Source organism: Puma concolor, chromosome F2 (assembly GCF_028749965.1).
Source record: "Puma concolor isolate L17-30 chromosome F2, mPumCon1.1.hap2, whole genome shotgun sequence".
NCBI lineage: Eukaryota > Metazoa > Chordata > Mammalia > Carnivora > Felidae > Puma > Puma concolor.
The window spans coordinates 63,669,870-63,689,698 of NC_141684.1; the positions used below are offsets into that span (position 1 = coordinate 63,669,870).

At 41.0% G+C, this 19,829-nt stretch overlaps 1 protein-coding gene across 12 annotated transcripts in view; it reads left to right on the forward strand.

Moving 5' to 3' along the window:
- NCOA2 (nuclear receptor coactivator 2) overlaps positions 1–19,829 on the forward strand; it is a 292,908-nt gene that overhangs the window by 255,093 nt on the left and 17,986 nt on the right. For 11 of the 12 annotated variants that reach the window (XM_086695674.1, XM_086695669.1, XM_086695666.1 and 8 more), the window contains 5 exons: positions 1,910–2,116; positions 5,053–5,268; positions 8,184–8,313; positions 16,460–16,625; positions 19,282–19,560. In XM_086695674.1, the coding sequence (XP_086551800.1) occupies positions 1,910–2,116; positions 5,053–5,268; positions 8,184–8,313; positions 16,460–16,625; positions 19,282–19,560 (998 nt within the window). The remainder of the gene's footprint in view (positions 1–1,909; positions 2,117–5,052; positions 5,269–8,183; positions 8,314–16,459; positions 16,626–19,281; positions 19,561–19,829) is intronic. The other variant, XM_086695678.1, reaches the window with a different exon arrangement.

Sequence of the window (19,829 nt, forward strand, 5' to 3'; positions counted from 1 at the left end):
CCTGGTTCTTCAAAACACTATTCAAAATGGATTCTAGTGAACATGGCTTTCCAGCATTCTCTTATGGTTAATTGAATCAACACGGAGGGAGACTGACCTACATAGATAAAGTTCTTTAGATGATTGTCATATTTCCCTTTATTTTAGCTACTGCCTTCAGAAATGGAGCTTAAAATAGACTTTATATATGTCTAAGATATGACTAGATACTGGAAATATAGAAAATTAGAGAGTTACGCTGACTTTTTAGGAGTGATATGCTATTAAAAATTCTTACTATTTAATCATCATACATGAATGGGCTATATATATTAAAAATATCCTATCTCTTAAGAATCGTCCTATAAATATCAGTTTAAATGGAACTTTACCATAAACGTTTTCTAAGTGCATTTTAAGTTGGCTAATTTGATATAAAGCTTGAAGACCTTACACTATTTGATAAAATACATTTTATTTTAGATTTTTGTGAGTTTAAGATGAATTACTTCTTCACCATGACCACTTAATTTACAAACTCAGTAGTTACCTAAAGTCCAACAGTTTGAATGGGAAAAAATATCTTTCCCTTACAAAGAGATATAATTTATAGAAAGATAGATGACCTCTTCAGTGTTAACTCGGTGAACAGAATGGTTTTTCCCTCGTCAAGTACAATCAGATTCGTTGTTCAGCATTTATTCCCAAACCAAAAATGGCAACCACCAACCAAATCACAAAATAATCTTTAATTAGTGGACCTTTTCTCAAGTGATTCTTGATTATTCCAAAAGGGGTAAAACAAAATAGTTTTTGCTTGTTATCTCTCAAACCTGTCTGTTTCATGAGGAATGGAAAATAGTGAGGAACCATGGGAGATCACAAAGTCAAAGAGTTGGGAAGTGAGTAAGAAGCATACTACAGAGTTTATGCTCATTAACCAGAGGCATTAATGAAGGGCAGCGTGGGAACTCATGGTTTCTCCTCCATTTGTACCTCCTAATGGAAATCAGATTATTGACTAGTAACTGAATAGCAAAACCTGAGGGAGTCATGATTAAGCATGTACATAATTTCCATTCCAAGCCCTAATTCTTCTAAATATTTTATTTGTTATTAATTGTTAAGAACTTATTTCTTTATTTTGAATGTTCTGTTTCATACTATGCTTATGTAATTCAGTGGAAATACTTGATATCGTTTAATCAAGTAGTAATAAACTGTCATTTACAATATCTGTATACTTGTAAAATTTAATAATGTTCTTATCAAACTATTGGTTGTGTGATTGGATAGTGCACACTGCACCGTGGGTTCTTGTTGGTCAACTGTAAGAATCGTTTCAAATCTAAACAGGTCCAGAATTTAAAGAAGCTGTATTTAGAAGATTAGACAGGGCCGTAAAGCTTTAATACCGACTTCAGGTAGCAGAGATCACACTTACAAGATTTAACTTGCAATGTGAATAGATACTTGTAAGCTAATTCTACTCCTAGGAAAGTCCAGTTAAGAAAATGATGTGTCCAAAGCACACATGTCTAGGTTTGGGATTGTGTGCAGGACATGTTTATAGCTTCATAGCTGTGACAGAACAATACTCCTAAATTCAAATAATGTAACACAGGGACGAAACCATACGAGCGGTCTGCTCAGCAAATACGATTGAATGTTAGAAATTAGTATTGGGGAGGAAATATATGATAAGTAATAGACACCTTTTTTCTCTCTTTTTGCAAGATTGTTGAGAGTTAAGTTGGAGACTTGTTGACTAAATTATGAGTCCACGTGAGTTTGTCTTTGATGTAGGCCTTTGGTCTTTGAGGTGCAGAGCTTTGATATTTTACCGACAGCATTTTCCCTACTGCTTCTGTTACTTTTTATTTTGCATTATCCTATATTAACCTTCAATTTTCATGTGTTTTCTCCTTAGCTTTTAATAACCCACGACCAGGGCAACTGGGCAGGTTATTGCCAAACCAGAACTTACCACTTGACATCACATTGCAAAGCCCAACTGGTGCTGGACCTTTCCCACCAATCAGAAACAATAGTCCCTACTCAGTGATACCTCAGCCAGGAATGATGGGTAATCAAGGGATGATAGGAAACCAAGGAAATTTAGGGAACAGTAGCACAGGTAAGGGCTCAAATGCACTGTTACTTTATTGGTGAGTTATTTAATTCTGTAATGATTCAGCCACATCAAACTAGTCGAATTTCTCAAATGGAATTTTTTATGTTAGAAAGTAATATTTGAACGTAAGAAAATTCTGCAAATTTTCACTGTGAGACTGGCATGTGAAGCATTGGAAAGCATTCCAGTAAGCTTACTGTTTTATTCTGTGATCATTACTTTCATAGGGTTTCTGATCACTAACCTATAGCATAGGCTGATTTCTTCTATTCCAGTTTACAGTCCTAGACATCATAGAGGTGCGCGTAAGATGATTTGATGAGTTGCTGGCATCTCATGTAATCTGCTGATAATCCCAAGCCTCCCTCTTAATTGATGACTTGTTTTTGAAGAATTTCAGAATGCAAGTTTAAAGTTCAGGCAACGTTTCATACCTATAAATGATACCGTTTTTCAGAAAACTATTCATTAAAAATAAGTTTAAATGGTAGTGTGCCTGGCCTTTTCGTACCTGATCCAGGGCTCCCTTTTCAAAGATACATGACTGCCTGTGCTCTGGTTTGGACCTTGACCTGCTGCAACTTAGCGTGTCTGCCAGGTTGCCCAAGCGCGTTTCCTAAGTGGTGACCGCTGTCCCAGCCGCTACCATGTTCCTAAACTCCCATCTCCTTCAGGCTAGAAACCATCTTAGCAGCATTGACTGCCATCACCACCTTGTCCTGTACCCTGTACCTATTTACCACGGACACAGTAGCAGGACGCTGAGTGTTCTAATGAAGAACTGCTCACAATTTACAGCTTGCTTTCTTTGTCAAGATGAAGTGCTCAAGACAAAGGCATTGAAAGAAGTAGCTAGTATAAAAAGAATTTCTATTTGTGGGTGTTTAGTTCTTTGTTGTGGTGGTTGTTGTTTTTTTTTTTCTTTTAGTTTAGTGTGTCATCTCTGTATACACATCGCCATTTTAGACAGCTAATTGAACTTAGAGCTCAATTTTAAGGGGGAAAGCTGGATTTATTTATTTTCGGTTGTTGATGAGCAAGCGGTTTGTGGAGAAACGTGTACTGGGCTATATTAAAATAGTTTATTCCTTCAACAACTATTATTGCTCCAGGCCCTGACTACTTCACTAATCTATATATTCACAGAAATGGTGCCATAGTAATTTTATATTTTATTTTATTTATTTTTTTTTTAACTCATTATTTTTTTTTTTTTAACGTTTATTTATTTTTGGGACAGAGAGAGACAGAGCATGAACGGGGGAGGGGCAGAGAGAGAGGGAGACACAGAATCGGAAACAGGCTCCAGGCTCTGAGCCATCAGCCCAGAGCCTGACGCGGGGCTCGAACTCACGGACCGCGAGATCGTGACCTGGCTGAAGTCGGACGCTTAACCGACTGCGCCACCCAGGCGCCCCTTAATTTTATATTTTAAGGCAAAGTATTGAGTTATATAAAAAAAAATATTTATGCAACATTCTATAACAGAAAAGGAGCCAATGACTTCTTAAAAATGCCTCCTTGTTAGCAGAACACAGGAAGATCTGAGTTCTTTCAGGAATCTGAAGAAGAAATTTAAGGATACACCTATTTTCAAATCGGGGCAGCCTGGCGATCTAGACTGTGAGGGTCATATAGTGCCTCTGCTTCGTTTCCAAAAACAAAGAGACCAAAAGAGACTTCGACCCCAGTTATTATGATTGCATTACTATTGTTGAATTATAGGTGATTTTTCCTTCTGCTTTCTAGACTTTATATAATCTTGCTATATTATTTAGGTAATCGATTTTTGGAGAAATAAAATGCCTATTCTCCCATAGTACATTTGTGTAGTTCACATGTAATGTTCAAATGGTTTTTTAAATATATATTACTATAATATTGTTCTAAGCTTTTCAGTCTAATTAATCACCCTTTATTCTTAATCATCCTAATGTAGCACATTCTCATTTCACCAGTGAGAAACCACCCATAATACATGTTTTCTCCATTTCTTGAATATACCCTCTTTTTAGTTATCACAATGAAAGTAAATGAAAGCAAGCCATCTATTTGAAAGCAGAACTTCTATATATCGGTCGTTCAGCATTTCAAAACGAAGGGTTCTCACTTGGAGTTTATCCCCTTTAGAATATCAAGTCTTAGCAAATATTTGGCCATTGTCCACATCCCAGGGCCAGGCCAGAGAGAGCAAACACTTGAGCCTGCGTGGAATATTGTGCTCTTCTTGTTGTGTGTGGCCCAAATAACTGTTAATATCTTGGGTGTAAAGGGATCTTTACCAATGTGCCCTAACCCCTTCTAGATCTATATAATCAGGAATGTGGTGGTCCAGGTATACTGAAGCCCCCCATAAGTAGGAGTTCCCTTGCCTTGGTTGTAAAAAACCGTGGTAGGAAGATCGTGTAATTTCTCAATGGTTTAGAGGCTACCTTGGTCAATTTTGAAGCGTAACAAATCAGAGTACCCTGGAAGGGATTTGAGGATTTAAAAATCTGACGTTGGCTTCATGGGACATTCTGTGATTTGGATTTATAATTAGAGTATTGACTATGAGTTTAAACCTTGTTTCTCTTAGCCTCACCTCCCTTTTGGAAAGTAAAGCACTGACGTGTAGATCAGCTAATGTGATTCACTTCCTGAGGAAGGAAGTTGGGGTTCTCCACACGCCACAGCACCTGTTTCTAAGTACATATGGGAACAATTTTAACAGCTTTTCCGAACTATAGAGAGTGGCAAGTCCGTGCTCTGAAAAACTGTAGAAACTGCCAATTCTTGTTGCTTAGCCAAGGGTCCACGTCTGTCCCAATGAAGGCATTAACTATTGGGCTGTGTAGACACAGTGATGGTCTTACACAGAGTAGGATCGTCTAGTGCTCATACATGCTGACTGTGTTTTCAGTTACTCCATCTCTCAGTTTCCTTTGGCTTGCCTGCAGGAATGATTGGTAGTAATGCTTCCCGGCCCACTATGCCATCTGGGGAGTGGGCCCCACAGAGTTCTGCTGTGAGAGTCACCTGTGCTGCTACCACCGGTGCCCTGAACCGGCCAATCCAAGGAGGTATGATTCGGAACCCAACAGCCAGCATCCCCATGAGACCCAACAGCCAACCTGGCCAAAGACAGATGCTTCAGTCTCAGGTCATGAATATAGGTAAGGTAGTTCTAGTGCTCTGCACTTTTCATTTCTGTGCTTTCTTAGAAGAGACGAACCGCTCCAGAAGTTCTTTGCAGACATGCTCCTCATTTGCAGGTGATTCCCCCCATGTCAAGCTGTCGTAAGTGGGATTTTGCTGGGACTCTGTATAGAATCCTAGAGTCTCAAAGGTTTCCCAGTTACATCAGAGAAGTAACTACCTCTGTGGTGCTTTATTTGTATTAAATTCTCTCATTTCAACTTTCGTGGGGAGTGAATCAGAGTGCCACACTGCCAGTGTTACATACATGATGGTCGTAAGGAGCATCTCAGCGTTACAGCAGTGGTTCCTGACTCTGGGTGATCATCAGAATGCTCGCAGGACATTAACATGCAGATTCTTAGGACACCATCCTAGACTATTAAACCAGACTTTTCAGGGTCCTCACTGAAGGTACGAGGTCTTCTAGGACATCTCACAAAATGTGAGGATCACTAAAATTCTCTTCGGATACAGTTCTCATGTTATTAAAATTAATGGTCTAATACATTATATGACACCATTTATATGAAATGCCAAGAATAGACAAATCTGTAGGGAAAGTAGGTAAGTGGTTGCCTAGAACTGGGGGTCTGGGGGAACTGGGGACTGACTCCTAATGGTCGTGGATTTGTTTGGGGAGAATGAAAATGTTCTAAACCTGATTGTGGTAATGGTTGTACAACTCTGCAAATATACTGGAACCCACTAAATCATATACTTTAAACGGGTGAATTGTATGGCATGTGAATTAGGTCTCAGTAAAGCTGTTACCTGAAAAAAAAATAATGGTCTGTACAACTCATACTTGAGATTATTTTCTTAATCATTGACATATTAAGCTTTTCTAAATCTTGCACATTAGCATAATTCGGATAAGTTCATGTTTATGTACTTTTTCATATACTTAGAATATTGCGCAATGAGTAAGAGCTAAATCATTAACGGAAAGGTACCAGGATTGTTTTGACAAGACAACACAGAATTCTCATCCTATCTCTGGCATCCGCTTTCTTACCTAGTTATGTAATTGCTCAGCACATATTGGCTTATTGTTTCTGAGAGGTGACATTCAGATAGCCTTTCTACAGAGAATGTACTTCAAATTGATGAGTGGTTTCCAAACATAAATTCATATAATTTATGAAAGGCTTTTATAGAAAAATGCTGAAAATGACCAGATTTTCATGCAGAATTCAGCTGGGAAATTTTTAATGTATTGATTCATTCATTTAAATATCATAATTAAGGGGCACCTGGCTGGCTTAGTTACTAGAGCATGTGACTCTTAGGGTCACAAGCCCCATGTTGGGTATAGAGATTACTTGAAAAGTTAAACACACACACACACACACACACACGATAATTAATAAATCTCTCATATCCAGAAATTTAATTTTTTCTCCATGTTTCTTTATTGAAGGGCACCTCACCTGGCCTTTGAGCTTTATTGTGTAACTGAATTTCTTTGATTTTTAATAAATTCAGAAAGCCATGAACTCCACAGAAAGTTGTCTCTTGTAATGGAAGACTGGTCTACACATGACAACAATAAAATCATTAAAAAATCTCATGTCACCCATTAGCTTTAAACCTCTAAAAAGAACTAAGAAAGGGCACATCTGACCTGCCTGAGCCTTCTTTCTGTTCTACCCCCTTTCTTCTAGAAGAGCTAACTGAATTACAGTGAATGAAAGTTCAAGAAAAGTGATCTAGCACTTCTTGAAAGTATGATCCAGGACCCCAAGCCTTTCAGGAGGTCCACAAGACTAAACTGTTTCCATAATAATGCTGAGACCCTACCGGCCCTCTTCACTCTCCCCTCTCTCATAGTTACATGCTGTGTGGTGGAATGTGGGAGCACATAGGATGCTCTGGCTCTCCTCTGTCAATCTGGACATTAAAGTGGTCCTCACGATGTAAAACAAGGGGCGCCTGGGTGGCTCAGTCGGTTAAGCGTCCAACTTCAGCTCGGGTCATAATCTCACAGTTTGTGACTTCGAGCCCCTTGTCGGGCTCTGTACTGACAGTTCAGAGCCTGGAGCCTGCTTCGGTTTCTGTGTTTCCCTCTCTCTCTGCCCTTCCCCCACTCATGCGTGCTCGCTTGCTCACTCTCTCTCTCTCTCTCTCTCTCTCAAAAATAAAATAAAAAATAAAAATAAAAAAAAATTTTAATGTTAACAATACCAGTAAAAGGGTTTTTTTCATTTTTCATTAAAAGATCTGGTTTACAGGGCACCTGGGTGGCTCAGTCGGTTAAGTGTCCAACTCATGATCTCAGCTCAGGTCTTGATCTCACAGTCATTGAGTTCAGGCCCTGTGCTGGGCTCCACACTGGGTGTGAAGCCTATTTAAAAAAGAAAAAAAAAAAATCTCTTGTTTATATTAACATATAGTGGATTTATTATAATGATTTTTAAATGAAGGAATAATTGTTTTTTCTACTTTCCAGTGTTAATTTCCCATACAGTGTCAATCAGATATAACCCACATAAACTAAAGCTTGTTTCTTGAAGAATATAAAAGGTTCTCTTTGCAAGAGTTTAGAACTGCCACTCTATATGTTCCCTAAAGTGAGTGAAAAGCCTTGAAGTTTATTGCCTTTGTTAAATTTGATCTTACTATTTTCACCTAAATATTATTACATCTGTTTTTTTTTTTTTTAGGTTTACTTATTTATTTATTTAGGTAATCCCTGCACCCAACTTGGGACTCAAACTCATGACCTTGAGATCAAGAGTCACATGCTCTTTCAGCTGAGCCAGCCAGGCACCCACATCTGTCTGTTTCATTTTCCATAAACCAGATATTTCTCTATATATTACATAGCAGAAATAGGCACTTTCTTGATTACAGGTTATAAAGTTTTTTGATTTTTGTCTTCTCTCTTTAGGGCCATCTGAATTAGAGATGAATATGGGGGGACCGCAGTATAGCCAACAACAAGCTCCCCCAAATCAGACTGCCCCATGGCCTGAAAGCATCCTGCCTATAGACCAGGCATCTTTCGCCAGCCAAAACAGGTGAGTCCTGAGTACCCAGGAGCTCCAAGAGAACAGTGGTTCATGAGTTCTGGAAGTTATTTTATTTTTAAATGTCTATTTATTTTGAGAGAGCAGGCACATCTGCACTCACATGAGCGGGGGAAGGGCAGAGAGAGAGGAGGGAGAGAATCCTAAGCAGGCTCTGTGCTGTCAGCACAGCCCGACTCAGGGCTCAATCCCACCGGCCGTGAGATCATGACCTGAGCGAAATCAAGAGTTGGGCACTTACCTGACTGAACCACCCAGGCACCCCGGTAACTTATTTTAGACCTCTGCCAAAAATTAATCTTTTCCTTCTAAATAGTTGGTCCTGACCAGTTTTCACATATTCAGACTATAATCGTCAGTTGTTGGACAGGAGGTGAGGGGGTAGGGGAGGGAGAAATCCAGAAATCAGTTACTTCTAGGGCATACCTTTAAAAAGTTATAATTTAGTTGGAAAATAAAAGATGTACATTAATAACTATAAGGTAGTATGTACTGTACTATAAATGGTATAAGAGAAATCAAACAAATTACAAGAGATCATCCAACTGGGGTGACTGGGGAAGGCTTCAGAGTCCTGAAGGAAAGGTGTAATTCAGGAGGTAGACATGGCAGGAAGCCAGTCCAGTGGGTAAAAGCAGCATAATCAGGGCCTAGATGTTACAGAAACAACACGGTATGTTTAGGGTAACGGGGAATAGTCTAGTTTTCTGTTACATATATATTACCACTTAAAAAATATACAGTAAAGGCAGTATGGGAAGATTTGGCAGGAAGAGTAGATTAGTAATTGAATAGATTTATAGAAGGTTTTCAATACCTAAGAAACAAAAAGAGATGAACATTTGGGAAGGGGGGGTTGGAAGAGATAAGGAAACAAACCATAACAGACTGTTAGTGATAGAGAACAAACTGACGGTTGCTGGAGAGGAGGTGGGTGGAGAGATGAGTTAAATGGGTGATGGATATTAAGGAGGGCACTTGTTGGGCTGAGCATTGGGTGTTACATGCATAAGTGATGAAACACAGAATTCTCCTGAAACCAATACTACACTATATGTTAACTGACATTTAAATTTAAATACAAATTTGAAAGAAAGAAAAAAGAAAAAGAATGTCTTAAATACCACGCTCTGAAGAATTCAGACTTTTGCATTAAGCCATTAAAAAAGGTTTTTGGAAAAGGAAATGGTATGTGATCTTGTTTTAAGTTTTTTTTGCTTCTGATTATGTCAAATTTTGTTTCTTTGTAGGTGATCTTTTCTCTTGTTGCTTTTGAAATATTCTTTGTATTTACTGTATGTGTTGCACTTTCACTACAGTGTGTCTGGGTGTGGATTTATTTATACTGCTTGGTATTTGGCATGTTTTACTTGTTTTTACCCCGTAGATTCATGTTTTTCATGTTATTATCTCTAGTACTGTCCCTTTCCATTTTCTTTATTCTTTCCTTCTGAGATTCTGGTTAGACATATTACACTTTCTCTTTCTACGCTGGATTTTTTTTTTAATTCTACCCTCCATTTTTTTTTTTATAGATATACATATTTATTTTTGAGAGACAGTGTGAGCAGGGGAAGGGCAGAGAGAGAGGGAGACAGAATCCGAAGCAGGCCCCAGGCTCTGAGCTGTCAGCACAGAGCCCGGTGCAGGGCCCGAACTCACAAACTCAGCAAGATCATGACCGAGCTAAAGTTGGACGCTTAGCTAACTGAGCCACCCAGGTGCCCCCTACCCTCCATATTTCTTAATCCATGTATTTTCTATCTCCTTGTCTCTCAGTACATCAGGATAATTAATTTATTATCCAGTTCATTAATTACTTCTTCATCTGTGTTTAATCCAGTTACATTTTTTATTTCTTAAAGTTTTATTTGCCAGGTCTACTTTTCAGTCTCATTATTTGCTTATTTTCGTGATTCCATCTTTATATCTTTAAGCATTACATTCATCATTATTTTCTGAATTTCTTTATCTGATAATTCTGATTACTAGGTTTCATAGAGGTCTAACTCCAGTATTGACTCTCCCTCATGATGGCCTGTTTCCCTGAGTATTTTGGTAATCTTGCTTTGGGAGTTCTTAAGTTGATCTTGGTTGGTGAAACATCTAGAGTCGAAATTGAGGAAACTTCTCTTAAAAAAGCAAATTTGCAGTGCTCTCTGCCAGAGGCGGGGGGTCCATTCCACGATCCCTCGGTTCAGTCCAGCAGCCTCAAGTTAGTGCTTTTATTTTGCTTTGGCCCACAGCCCCAGCTCTTGTAACTGCTCTGTGGATAAAAACACACCTATCACCAGTAGCTTGAGATGTTCAAGGTTTAGCTCGTAGGTGGTTTTTGTTTTGTGTTTGCCTCTTTGAGAGTTCCATTATTCCCTGCAAAGCCAAGGTCACAGTTATGTCGTCTGCATAATCTCGTTTTTAGCAGTGCACTAACTGCAAGCAGACTTGAGGCCTAAGTGATGGTCCTGCTTGGCTGGTTGGGTGAACAAAGCAGCTCCCCAGGCAGAGAGATGGGAGCCTAAGCCAGAAGGCGGTGTGGGAACTGAAAGGGTGTGCGCGGTGTTTTCCAGGAAGTAAACTTGTTGGAAAACAAGCTGTAGCAATTCGGCCTTGAGGCCCACATGTAAAGAGCTGGGGTTGAAGGCTCCGTGAGGACCCTACTGCAGACTGAGTGTTTTGTCCTGGTTTATTGTCCTAGATTATTCTGGTTTAAAGTTATGTAATATTCTTATCTAATTCACAGATAATGAAAGTCAGCAAGGTTTTTGAAATTTCATAAGAGTTGAGTACATTTTCAGAGTTTCTTATTTGTTTTTTTAAAACTACAGGTTTCAGAGTGAGTCCTACTCTGAGATGTAACACTTTTATCATAGTGGGCCTTGCACAGCTCAGAAGCGTGGTATGATACCTGTCTGTTTTCCTTCCCTTATCTTAAAGGAGAGTAAAGGATTCAGAAGATTCAGTGAAGTTTAAAAACAAACAAAAAAAAAAAACCCCAAAGTATCAGAAAATGAATAAGATCCCAGCAATAAGACATCTGAGAAAAAGTCGAGGGCTAGTTATTTCACTGAAACAAAAGACCAGGGAAAGTGCTTACTAACCGTCTCGAGTACATAAAGGAGGAGGCTCACTTACCAGCTGTATTCCTTTCATCATGGGAAGAAATTAGTATTTTTTTAAGCCTGCGGTGCCTCTGAATCACGTCTGGGGTCTCCTTAACAGGCGGGTCTGGGTGGGGCCCAGGGCTCTGCATTTTGAGAGAGACCCAGAAGATGCCTGCATCTCTGGCCCTCCCCCTGCACTCTGAGCAGAAATGAGGCAGGAGAAGGATGACAGAGCAAGAACCGCGTGCAGTCACTGTGGCTCTCACCAGACCAGCCACCAAGGCAGCGTGCAGCTTCCATCACCGGGTCTGTTGGGAGTAGAGCATCGCACAAATAACCACTGTAGTAATAACTTGGAAGCAGTACTTTTTCGGGGTCCTTCCAGTTCTTTGAGTCTAATTTGATGGCATCCGTGAGTGTTAAGCTGTTTCTAAATATGTTTATCTGATATGTTAAAGAGCCACCCATTTCCATGGAAACTTGCACATAATGGAAATGTAGTACGGTAGTTAAATGCAGCATCTGATAGTTGTTTTGGGGTGAAATGTCAAAGATTAGTTTCTAGAGAATACTAGGCACAAAGTTAGGATTTTCCCTGTTGCCCAAACAGATGAACATTCTGTTAAAACAAAAACGGAAGAATTCCGGAGTTTGTACGGAGCCCAGTCACCATGTAAGCATGTTCGGTTTGCTGTGCAAGTTTCTGGGTCTGGGCACCAACCCTGTTCTGCCGTTGCTCTGGATACGCTGTGTCAGTTTTCTTTGTATGAGAACTGTGTGGACAAAATAGAATGTGTTCATCACTTCTAAAGTCATTTCAGCTTTTCCAGCCACTTACCCCCCATCTTTTATTTTAAATAATTCAGTTTGGAAGAAATTTATGGCCAACCTTATGGTAATCTTATTGTCATAGAAATTCAGAAGTGATGGATAACAAAGGTTTTGACTATGTCTCTCTTTTGAAAAGAAAAACAGTGCTTTATCATCCCGCCCCCTTTTTTTAACTCCCCTAAGTATCATCATTAACATTTTATAGTTTTACTGCCTACTTAGGGGTAAGTTTTTAATGTTTTATGAACCCAGCATTAGTTTAAGTACACATTTCCAGAAGACTATAGGTTAGCCCTTAAATCTCAAACATAATTCTCTTACTCATTTATTTATAAGTTGAACTTGCATTTTCTGTAGTTCCATTGTGTTTTATTTTCCTCGATGTCATATGTAAAAAAGATGTTTAAAATATAGCCAGGGCTCCCTGGGTGGCTCAGTCAGTTGAACGTCCGACTCCTGATTTCGGCTTAGGTCATGATCTCACAGTTTGTGGGATCGAGTGACAGCTCTGTGCTGTCAGTGCAGATATATTGACATACTTATCAAATATGCTTTGATATATTTATCAAAATAAGTAAAATAAAATATAGCCCAAAACTTATAAAGGATTTTTTGAAGATTTCTGTTGGATTTATAAAAGTGGCTTTCTCTTCAAATACAGTAGCTGCCCTCCATGAAAAACTTGCTTTCACATTAAGTTCAAAATCTGAGTTAATTTGGTTTTCTTTTGTTTGAAATGCATCTAAATAAAGTTTCTTTTGTTGTCTATTTCTTATCATGTAGTAGCTGCTACTTTTCTGCAGAATTTTGAAAATAACGTGAAAAGTGATGATAATGGTCATGGTTTCTCAAACAAGAGCTCAGAATTGACCTTATTCCCCTTTAAAAAAAAAAAAATGTTTATTCTGAGAGAGAGATTGTGTGTGTGCATGCATGGGCGGAGGAGGGGCAGAGAGGGAGGGAGAGAGAGAATCCCAAGCAGGCTCTGTGCTATCAGCATGAGCCCAGTACGAGGCTGAATCCCAGGATCTAAGCCAAAATCAAGAGTTGGACGCTCAACCTACTGAGCCACCCAGGCGCCCTTATTCCCCATTTTTGTCTCCATCCTTACCATTTTTTGGTAGTTCATAAAGTGTACATTTCAAGAAATGAGGTTTCTTTTGATGATAGCTTTATCTTCTGCTAGTTTGTTACTTAATCATTTCGCATCAGCCCTTGGCCTGTGTGTGTTCTTTCCTTTATTCCTCTGAATTTCGTCCTTGTCTTGTCTAGATTGTGACTCTATTTGTAATTGCCCAAAATGCAGGAGAATAAGTTCTTCATTGTGTTGGGGGACATTTATAAAGTTGGGATTGGAAGTCTGGATTGGTATTTTTTCCATAAGCCAATCATATTATTACATCTCTAAGGGAAGTGATATAACTCATGGTATACCCAAATTTATCATATCAACCACAATGCAATGTATCTTTCTGATTATAAGATACGATATCCTGGCTAGATTAGGAGCCCTTTATTTTCATCAACTGGAAACTTCCTGAGCCTATGCAGTTTCAAGAACTGGGCCAACAAAGAGACTTAAGATCTCCTCACTTGGTACAGTCTAAAGTTGATATTTTAACATCAATACCAATATCGATTTTAAGTGAAAAGAAAGGACGAAGCATGGAATGACAAGTGTTGGCCTTAGAGTGGCATAGATGGCATCTTCTGGAAAAGGATCAATTGCCCAGGGTGGCTGGGGCTCACGGGGAAATTGTGGACATTGAGTTTGTAGAGACTAGGCTTTACCAAAGTGTGTGCGTCCTTAAATTCCACCACCACCACCTGTCCAAGGACTTAGACATTTTCCTGGAGAGCTAAAATAAGAATTTTTGAGTCATCCCAGCAAAATTTGTTTTGGAAAAGGAACCTAACAGCATTGTCTGAGGAGAATAGGAGAGAGGCTATAAGCAGGGAATTATTTTGAGAGTCCTCAGCCTGAGCTGACAAGGAAGAGCCCTGACCAAAGTAGGAAAGCTGGAGGTACTGTTGGACGTTTCAGTCTGTGTTATGTATTGCTTTGAGGTTTGTTTGTTTTTTTTAATTAAGAAAAGCATGTAACAAAAATGGGTTCTTTTATGTTGGAAATTGTTTTTTTAATTTAAGCTTTGGATGTATCTTTCCTACGGTGGAGTTGTCTTGCAGAGGGTGACCGTACCTCCCTTTCCTTTTGACGCTGGGTTTCAGTCCAATGCAAGACTGGGGGGGGGTGTGGGTTCGGGCGGAACCCAGCAGGCTTCCTAGATTTAAGAGAGTAGATTTCACCTTAGCCTGTCAGCAGTGGGGATCTAGAGGGGTCTGGGTGGGGAGGTCATGTTTGGTGTGGGAATGAAGCTTCCGAAAACAGAAGTTGAAAATTAGGGAATAAGGCAGACCAAGAAAATACTTTAATGCATTTAACTAGCTACCATCTTTGGGGAGTGAGGTCCCAGGTATAAGTGATTTGGTAAACACACAACATCCACTCTTGGCTGACTCGACCTCTTTTCGTGAAACTTACCACATCCAAATGTTGGTCACTCCTCTGCAGAATTTCCTCCTCTCTTTGCTTCTGTGATATGCGGTTCTATTGTTTTTCTCCTCCTTGTTGCTGCTTTTCTACACTGCACCTTCCTCCCACTCCTTAAGTGTAGGAGCAGCAGACCGATCTGGTCACATTTGTGTTTAAAAACTTAAATTCCAGGAGAGCATGGATGCCAGAGAAGCAGGAAGGGCAGTAGGGAGACTTTTCCAGGAAACGATGTCTTACTGAGGAGCAAGGCAATGATGAAAAGAGGCAGGTTAGAAAAGGCCCCCCAAAAACCAGAGCACGAGTCTCAGAGTGTTAGCTACCTTTAGCAAGGCAGGACCATTTGAGTGGAACCGGGTGGCCGCACAGCGCACGCGCTTGGCCTGTGGTAGTAGCCCGCGGCAAGGGAGGCTCGGGGATGCAGGCTTAGAGCCAGGAAGGGCAGGTGAGCAGTGTCATGAAGGGCGCATTCAATTAGGTGATTTCCCTTACAAGTTACTGGGGATAAATGGAGAGTATAAATTGTTCTTTAATGCACTGATTATAAATGTTGGAAATCAATTGTTGGCTTTCATAGTCAGCATTTCGGGATCCTAGGCCAAAGTGGCATGCCAAGCTGTCTTTAGAAAACATGGCATATTAAATTGGGTTAGATAAATAACTTCATCCCTTAATGGATCTATTCACACTTGCTTAAGAATGAACTTACTTACTTGTAAACTTTTCTTTTCTCCAAAACATCATATGGTAACTCTAAGAGTACTAATTAGACCATTTTGGCAAAATACAAGTATCATTTTCCCTTTCGATACTGAAGTAACTCAGAAACTTTTCAAACCCCCACCACGAACAACTTGTCATTTAATTTAAATTTTAGGAGTTTTATGTACCATGAGTTTGGAGTTTAGTGTTACAATTATATCACCTATGACCTTTTATAATAATATAATCTGCACATTCATGATCTACTTTGGTTGACTCAGAAAGGCCAAGAGCCGCACTTCCTGGGGGCCTTAATGAATATGTTTGCAAGGCCTGCTTATGCATGACTAAGAAGTTTCCTATTAGTTTGACCAGAGTTAGTCTAGTGACAGCTGAATTCAAAAAACTTAATGCAGCTTTTCTTCTTGTAGGTCTCTAGTCTCTCCCAGGTGAGTCATCACAGCCATGTATGAAATAAGACTGTTTAAATGAAATTTGTCTTTCCTACCAAAGTTCAGAAAAATCCTTTGATTACTTCAGGGCAAAGTGAATACATACATATGCTTGAGAAATCCGTGTAGATTTGTGGAAATGCAACGATCAGGAGGGCCCTGGCAGCACGCGCGTCTGTGTAGGAATCACGGCTTGGCAGTGTCTGCTTGTGCGATCTCCCCGACACGTGGGTTAACCCCTCTGAGCCTCAGCTTTGCCAGCTTTAAAGTGGGGGCAGGCAAAACGAAAACCATACACTAGATGCCTCGATTGGCACTGAGTAGAGTGTGTCTGTCACTGTGACTTGTCATTTTGTTCTGTTCTGGCTGGTAGAGTGTTGTGTTACACAGACCCGGAAGTCAGTGGTTGATGTTGGTCACTTTTTGTCCCTAAGGGAAGAAAGCGTTCTCTGACCAGCTGGCTTTTCCAGGGGCCCACGGTGAAGTTTGTGTCTTCACAGGCAGCCATTCGGCAGCTCTCCGGACGACCTGCTGTGCCCACATCCTGCAGCAGAGTCGCCCAGTGATGAAGGCGCTCTCCTGGACCAGCTCTATTTAGCCTTGCGGAATTTTGATGGCCTGGAGGAGATTGACCGAGCCCTCGGAATACCCGAACTGGTCAGCCAGGTGCGCACGGTCTGGGGGCGGGGGGGGGGGGGGGGGGGGTGTTGCTGAGCTCTCTCAAGGGCACGGACTCGTCCGTTTTCTTTGGTTCACAGATGCTCTGCGGTCTGCTTCTTAGGGCACTTCTTTACCTCCTAACAAGCTGGCTCTGTTTTCTTTCTTGCCTTCCTTGTTACCCCCACGTACACGTTTGCCCAAGGATGGAGAACACTGAAAATGAGCTTTCGTTAAATTTAGGCTATTGAGCTGAAAGGCAGAAAGTCAAGGCCAGCTCACCTAATGACTTAGAGGGACACACAAGGAGCAGAGAACAGAGAAGTCTAGAACAAAACACTGCCGCCCCAATGACCTAGAACCCTTTCAGCTAAAAACCCAGTTGGCATCCACGATGATCATATTCATCTTTACATTTGTGGGCTGGTGAGAAGAAGCCAGTGTGCTAAAAGAATACTTCACACACAAGCTAGCAGAAGTCATTTTAGAGGTAGCTAGAGCTCATTAATCCTTTTGACCTTTGTGTGGGTTGAGCCCATAATAATTTGGGGGGATATTTAAACGTAAATGGGAAGACAAGAAAGTGCTTCTTAAGCTTCCTCCTTCTGATAGTTTGTTAAAGCAATTCTCTAAAGTATTGCTACTTTATAGCAATAATATAATAAACAGCTTAAACATAGTCTCGAATGTGGTAACAGTATTTTCTGTGTCTGGCTACCCAGCTAAATTTGTGGGAAGCAGGCAAGGAAGCAGGCGTCCTGGTTTACTTTATAAAGAGGAACAACAAATCTAAACAAAATCTAAACAAAAGCTATCACAGTCTCAGTACTGTCTTCCTCTTTGCTCATCATCTTTATTTCTTACTGCTAAACAGTAGCTTCCAGCGTCCAGTATACTCTTAGACACATAATGTGTCAGGAGGATGTCAGAAAGGTGATGCAAAGTCATTGGAGGCTTCTCTAAAGCCTAGAAATCATACTGTCATAATTCCCACAGTTCAGCAGACAGAAGTGGGAGTTAAGACTTGTCGACTCATATCAAGAACAGCAGAATGGGAAGAAATGACTCGAGAGGCTACATGATATAATGTGAAATAAATCGAGAAAGGAGAATGGAATTTAAATATTTCCTTTGTGGCTAGTTTGCTTTTGCTTTAAGTGGTAGCTAGAAGTCAGCACTCAGTATTGTTCTCGAGTTTTGTCCAAGTGACATTTTTTTTTAAATGTGGTTATTGGGATTGTTTGTAGCATCATTTTTATCAAAACTGGTGTCCTTTTATCATTTAATATTTTTAGTCCCCTTCATTTTTTCATTCATTAGTATTCTGTTTTGTCTCATCAAGTCCATTGTCAGTATAATGTCATCCTATTAAACTGAATTATAGAAACATTTTTCGGTGGATTTGGGAAATGGAGAGTACAAATAGACTTTATTTGTGCACGTGAGAGTTGTGTGTCTTCTTTAACAACTGGAAATTATTTCTTCTCTGTTGAAGATGGGCAGGTATTTAAAGTTCTGAGATAGTTTCGTGAGTACAGTTATTCAATTCAATAATGAGTTCAGTAATTCAGTAATCAATGGTGTCCCCTGGGGAGGCTCCATCCACATACTTAAAACTGTGCTGGAGAGGGCAGTGGGCCCGAGTCTCATGGGTGGACCTCAGGACCACACTGACGTGAGCCAAGGATCATGGCCAGCACCAGGCCCCTGCTCTAACTTGGGTAGACTGGTTTGAGGAAGGCCTAGGACATGACCATGTTAGAGAAAGCCTTAAGAGACATTTTTGCTCTTGAGTCCTTCCCTCCTTATATCAGAAGGGTTGTAGCAATTACCCCTAGAAGTAGAAGGGAGAGGAGAATAGAATTAGCAAGTATGTGTTTCCACCCTAAACACAGACACCGAGGGCCACTTGGGGGTGAGGTGTTCCCCCTTGGAGAAGTTGTAGATTTTCTATACCTGCTTCATTCTGACCCAGATAGATCAGGTAACCGTAAGAAGTCAAGAACGACAAACACAGCAAATGTGTCCAGTAGCTCATAAGATGGTGGCAAACTGTAGGAAGTTCTGGCAGCACAGAAGGCAGTTAAATAAAGGCAGTGTATCGCACTGCCGAGGAGCTCAGGTGCTAAATCACAGACTGGATTGGAACCCACTACCGAACCAGCTAGAAAGGCTTATCGCAACTTCCTCCGTGTCTCCAGATCTCACTTTTTTCATCTGCAAAACGGGAACGATGGTAGCGGGTGCCCCAACACTGCCGACCCCAGTGAGGTACCAGGGTGGTCGTCTGACTAAAATGATTGCTTCAAGTATGAAGAATCAGTGAAAAGACTTAACACTTCCAGGGGACATTTCCATTTTACAGTCCGGGTCAGTCTCTGATGGGGAAGTGAGAAGGCAGTGTCCCATAGTCCTGGCCTCATTCTCCTTCCCTTAGAAGAAGGGTTGATGGGGGTCAGGCCTGACCCTGCTTCTTCCCTCACATAAGTGCACCCATTGGACAAAGATATTTTCTGGGAAGAAAAGTGGAGTCACGCTAGGTACCTTTGTATAGTAAGTACAGTGTGAAAAGCTTCAAGTATATGACAGAGAAAATAACCTGTATCAAGTCCGCTGTTTCGAGCGGTTGCATTCATTTGTTTGTTATCTGGGGCTGTCTCTTCAGAGCCAAGCAGTCGATCCGGAACAGTTCTCCAGTCAGGAATCCAACATCATGCTGGAGCAGAAGACCCCGGTTTTCCCACAGCAGTATGCGTCTCAGGCCCAGATGGCCCAGGGAAGCTATAACCCCATGCAGGATCCGAACTTCCATACCATGGGACAGCGGCCCAGCTACGCCACACTCCGCATGCAGCCCAGACCCGGCCTCAGGCCCACAGGCCTGGTGCAGAACCAGCCAAACCAGCTGCGACTCCAGCTGCAGCATCGCCTCCAGGCACAGCAGGTGTGCTCTTCGTGGGCGTCTGGAGAGGCGGCCAGGGCGCGGGGGAGTGGGCAGCTTGAGGCCAGAGGGCGGCGTAACAGTCGTATCCTCGGGGAGGGCGGAAAGCTCATCCCGTCCCTTCCAAGATGACCCTACAGCTCGTGCTCTGTTCTACTTACTGATTTCCCTTCTGTCTCGTCCACTAACTCCACTCTAGCACAGGGGAGCTGTCCTGTTGCCCAGCAGGACAACGGTCTAGCCTTGAGGTCTAGAGCTAACGGTCTGGCCTT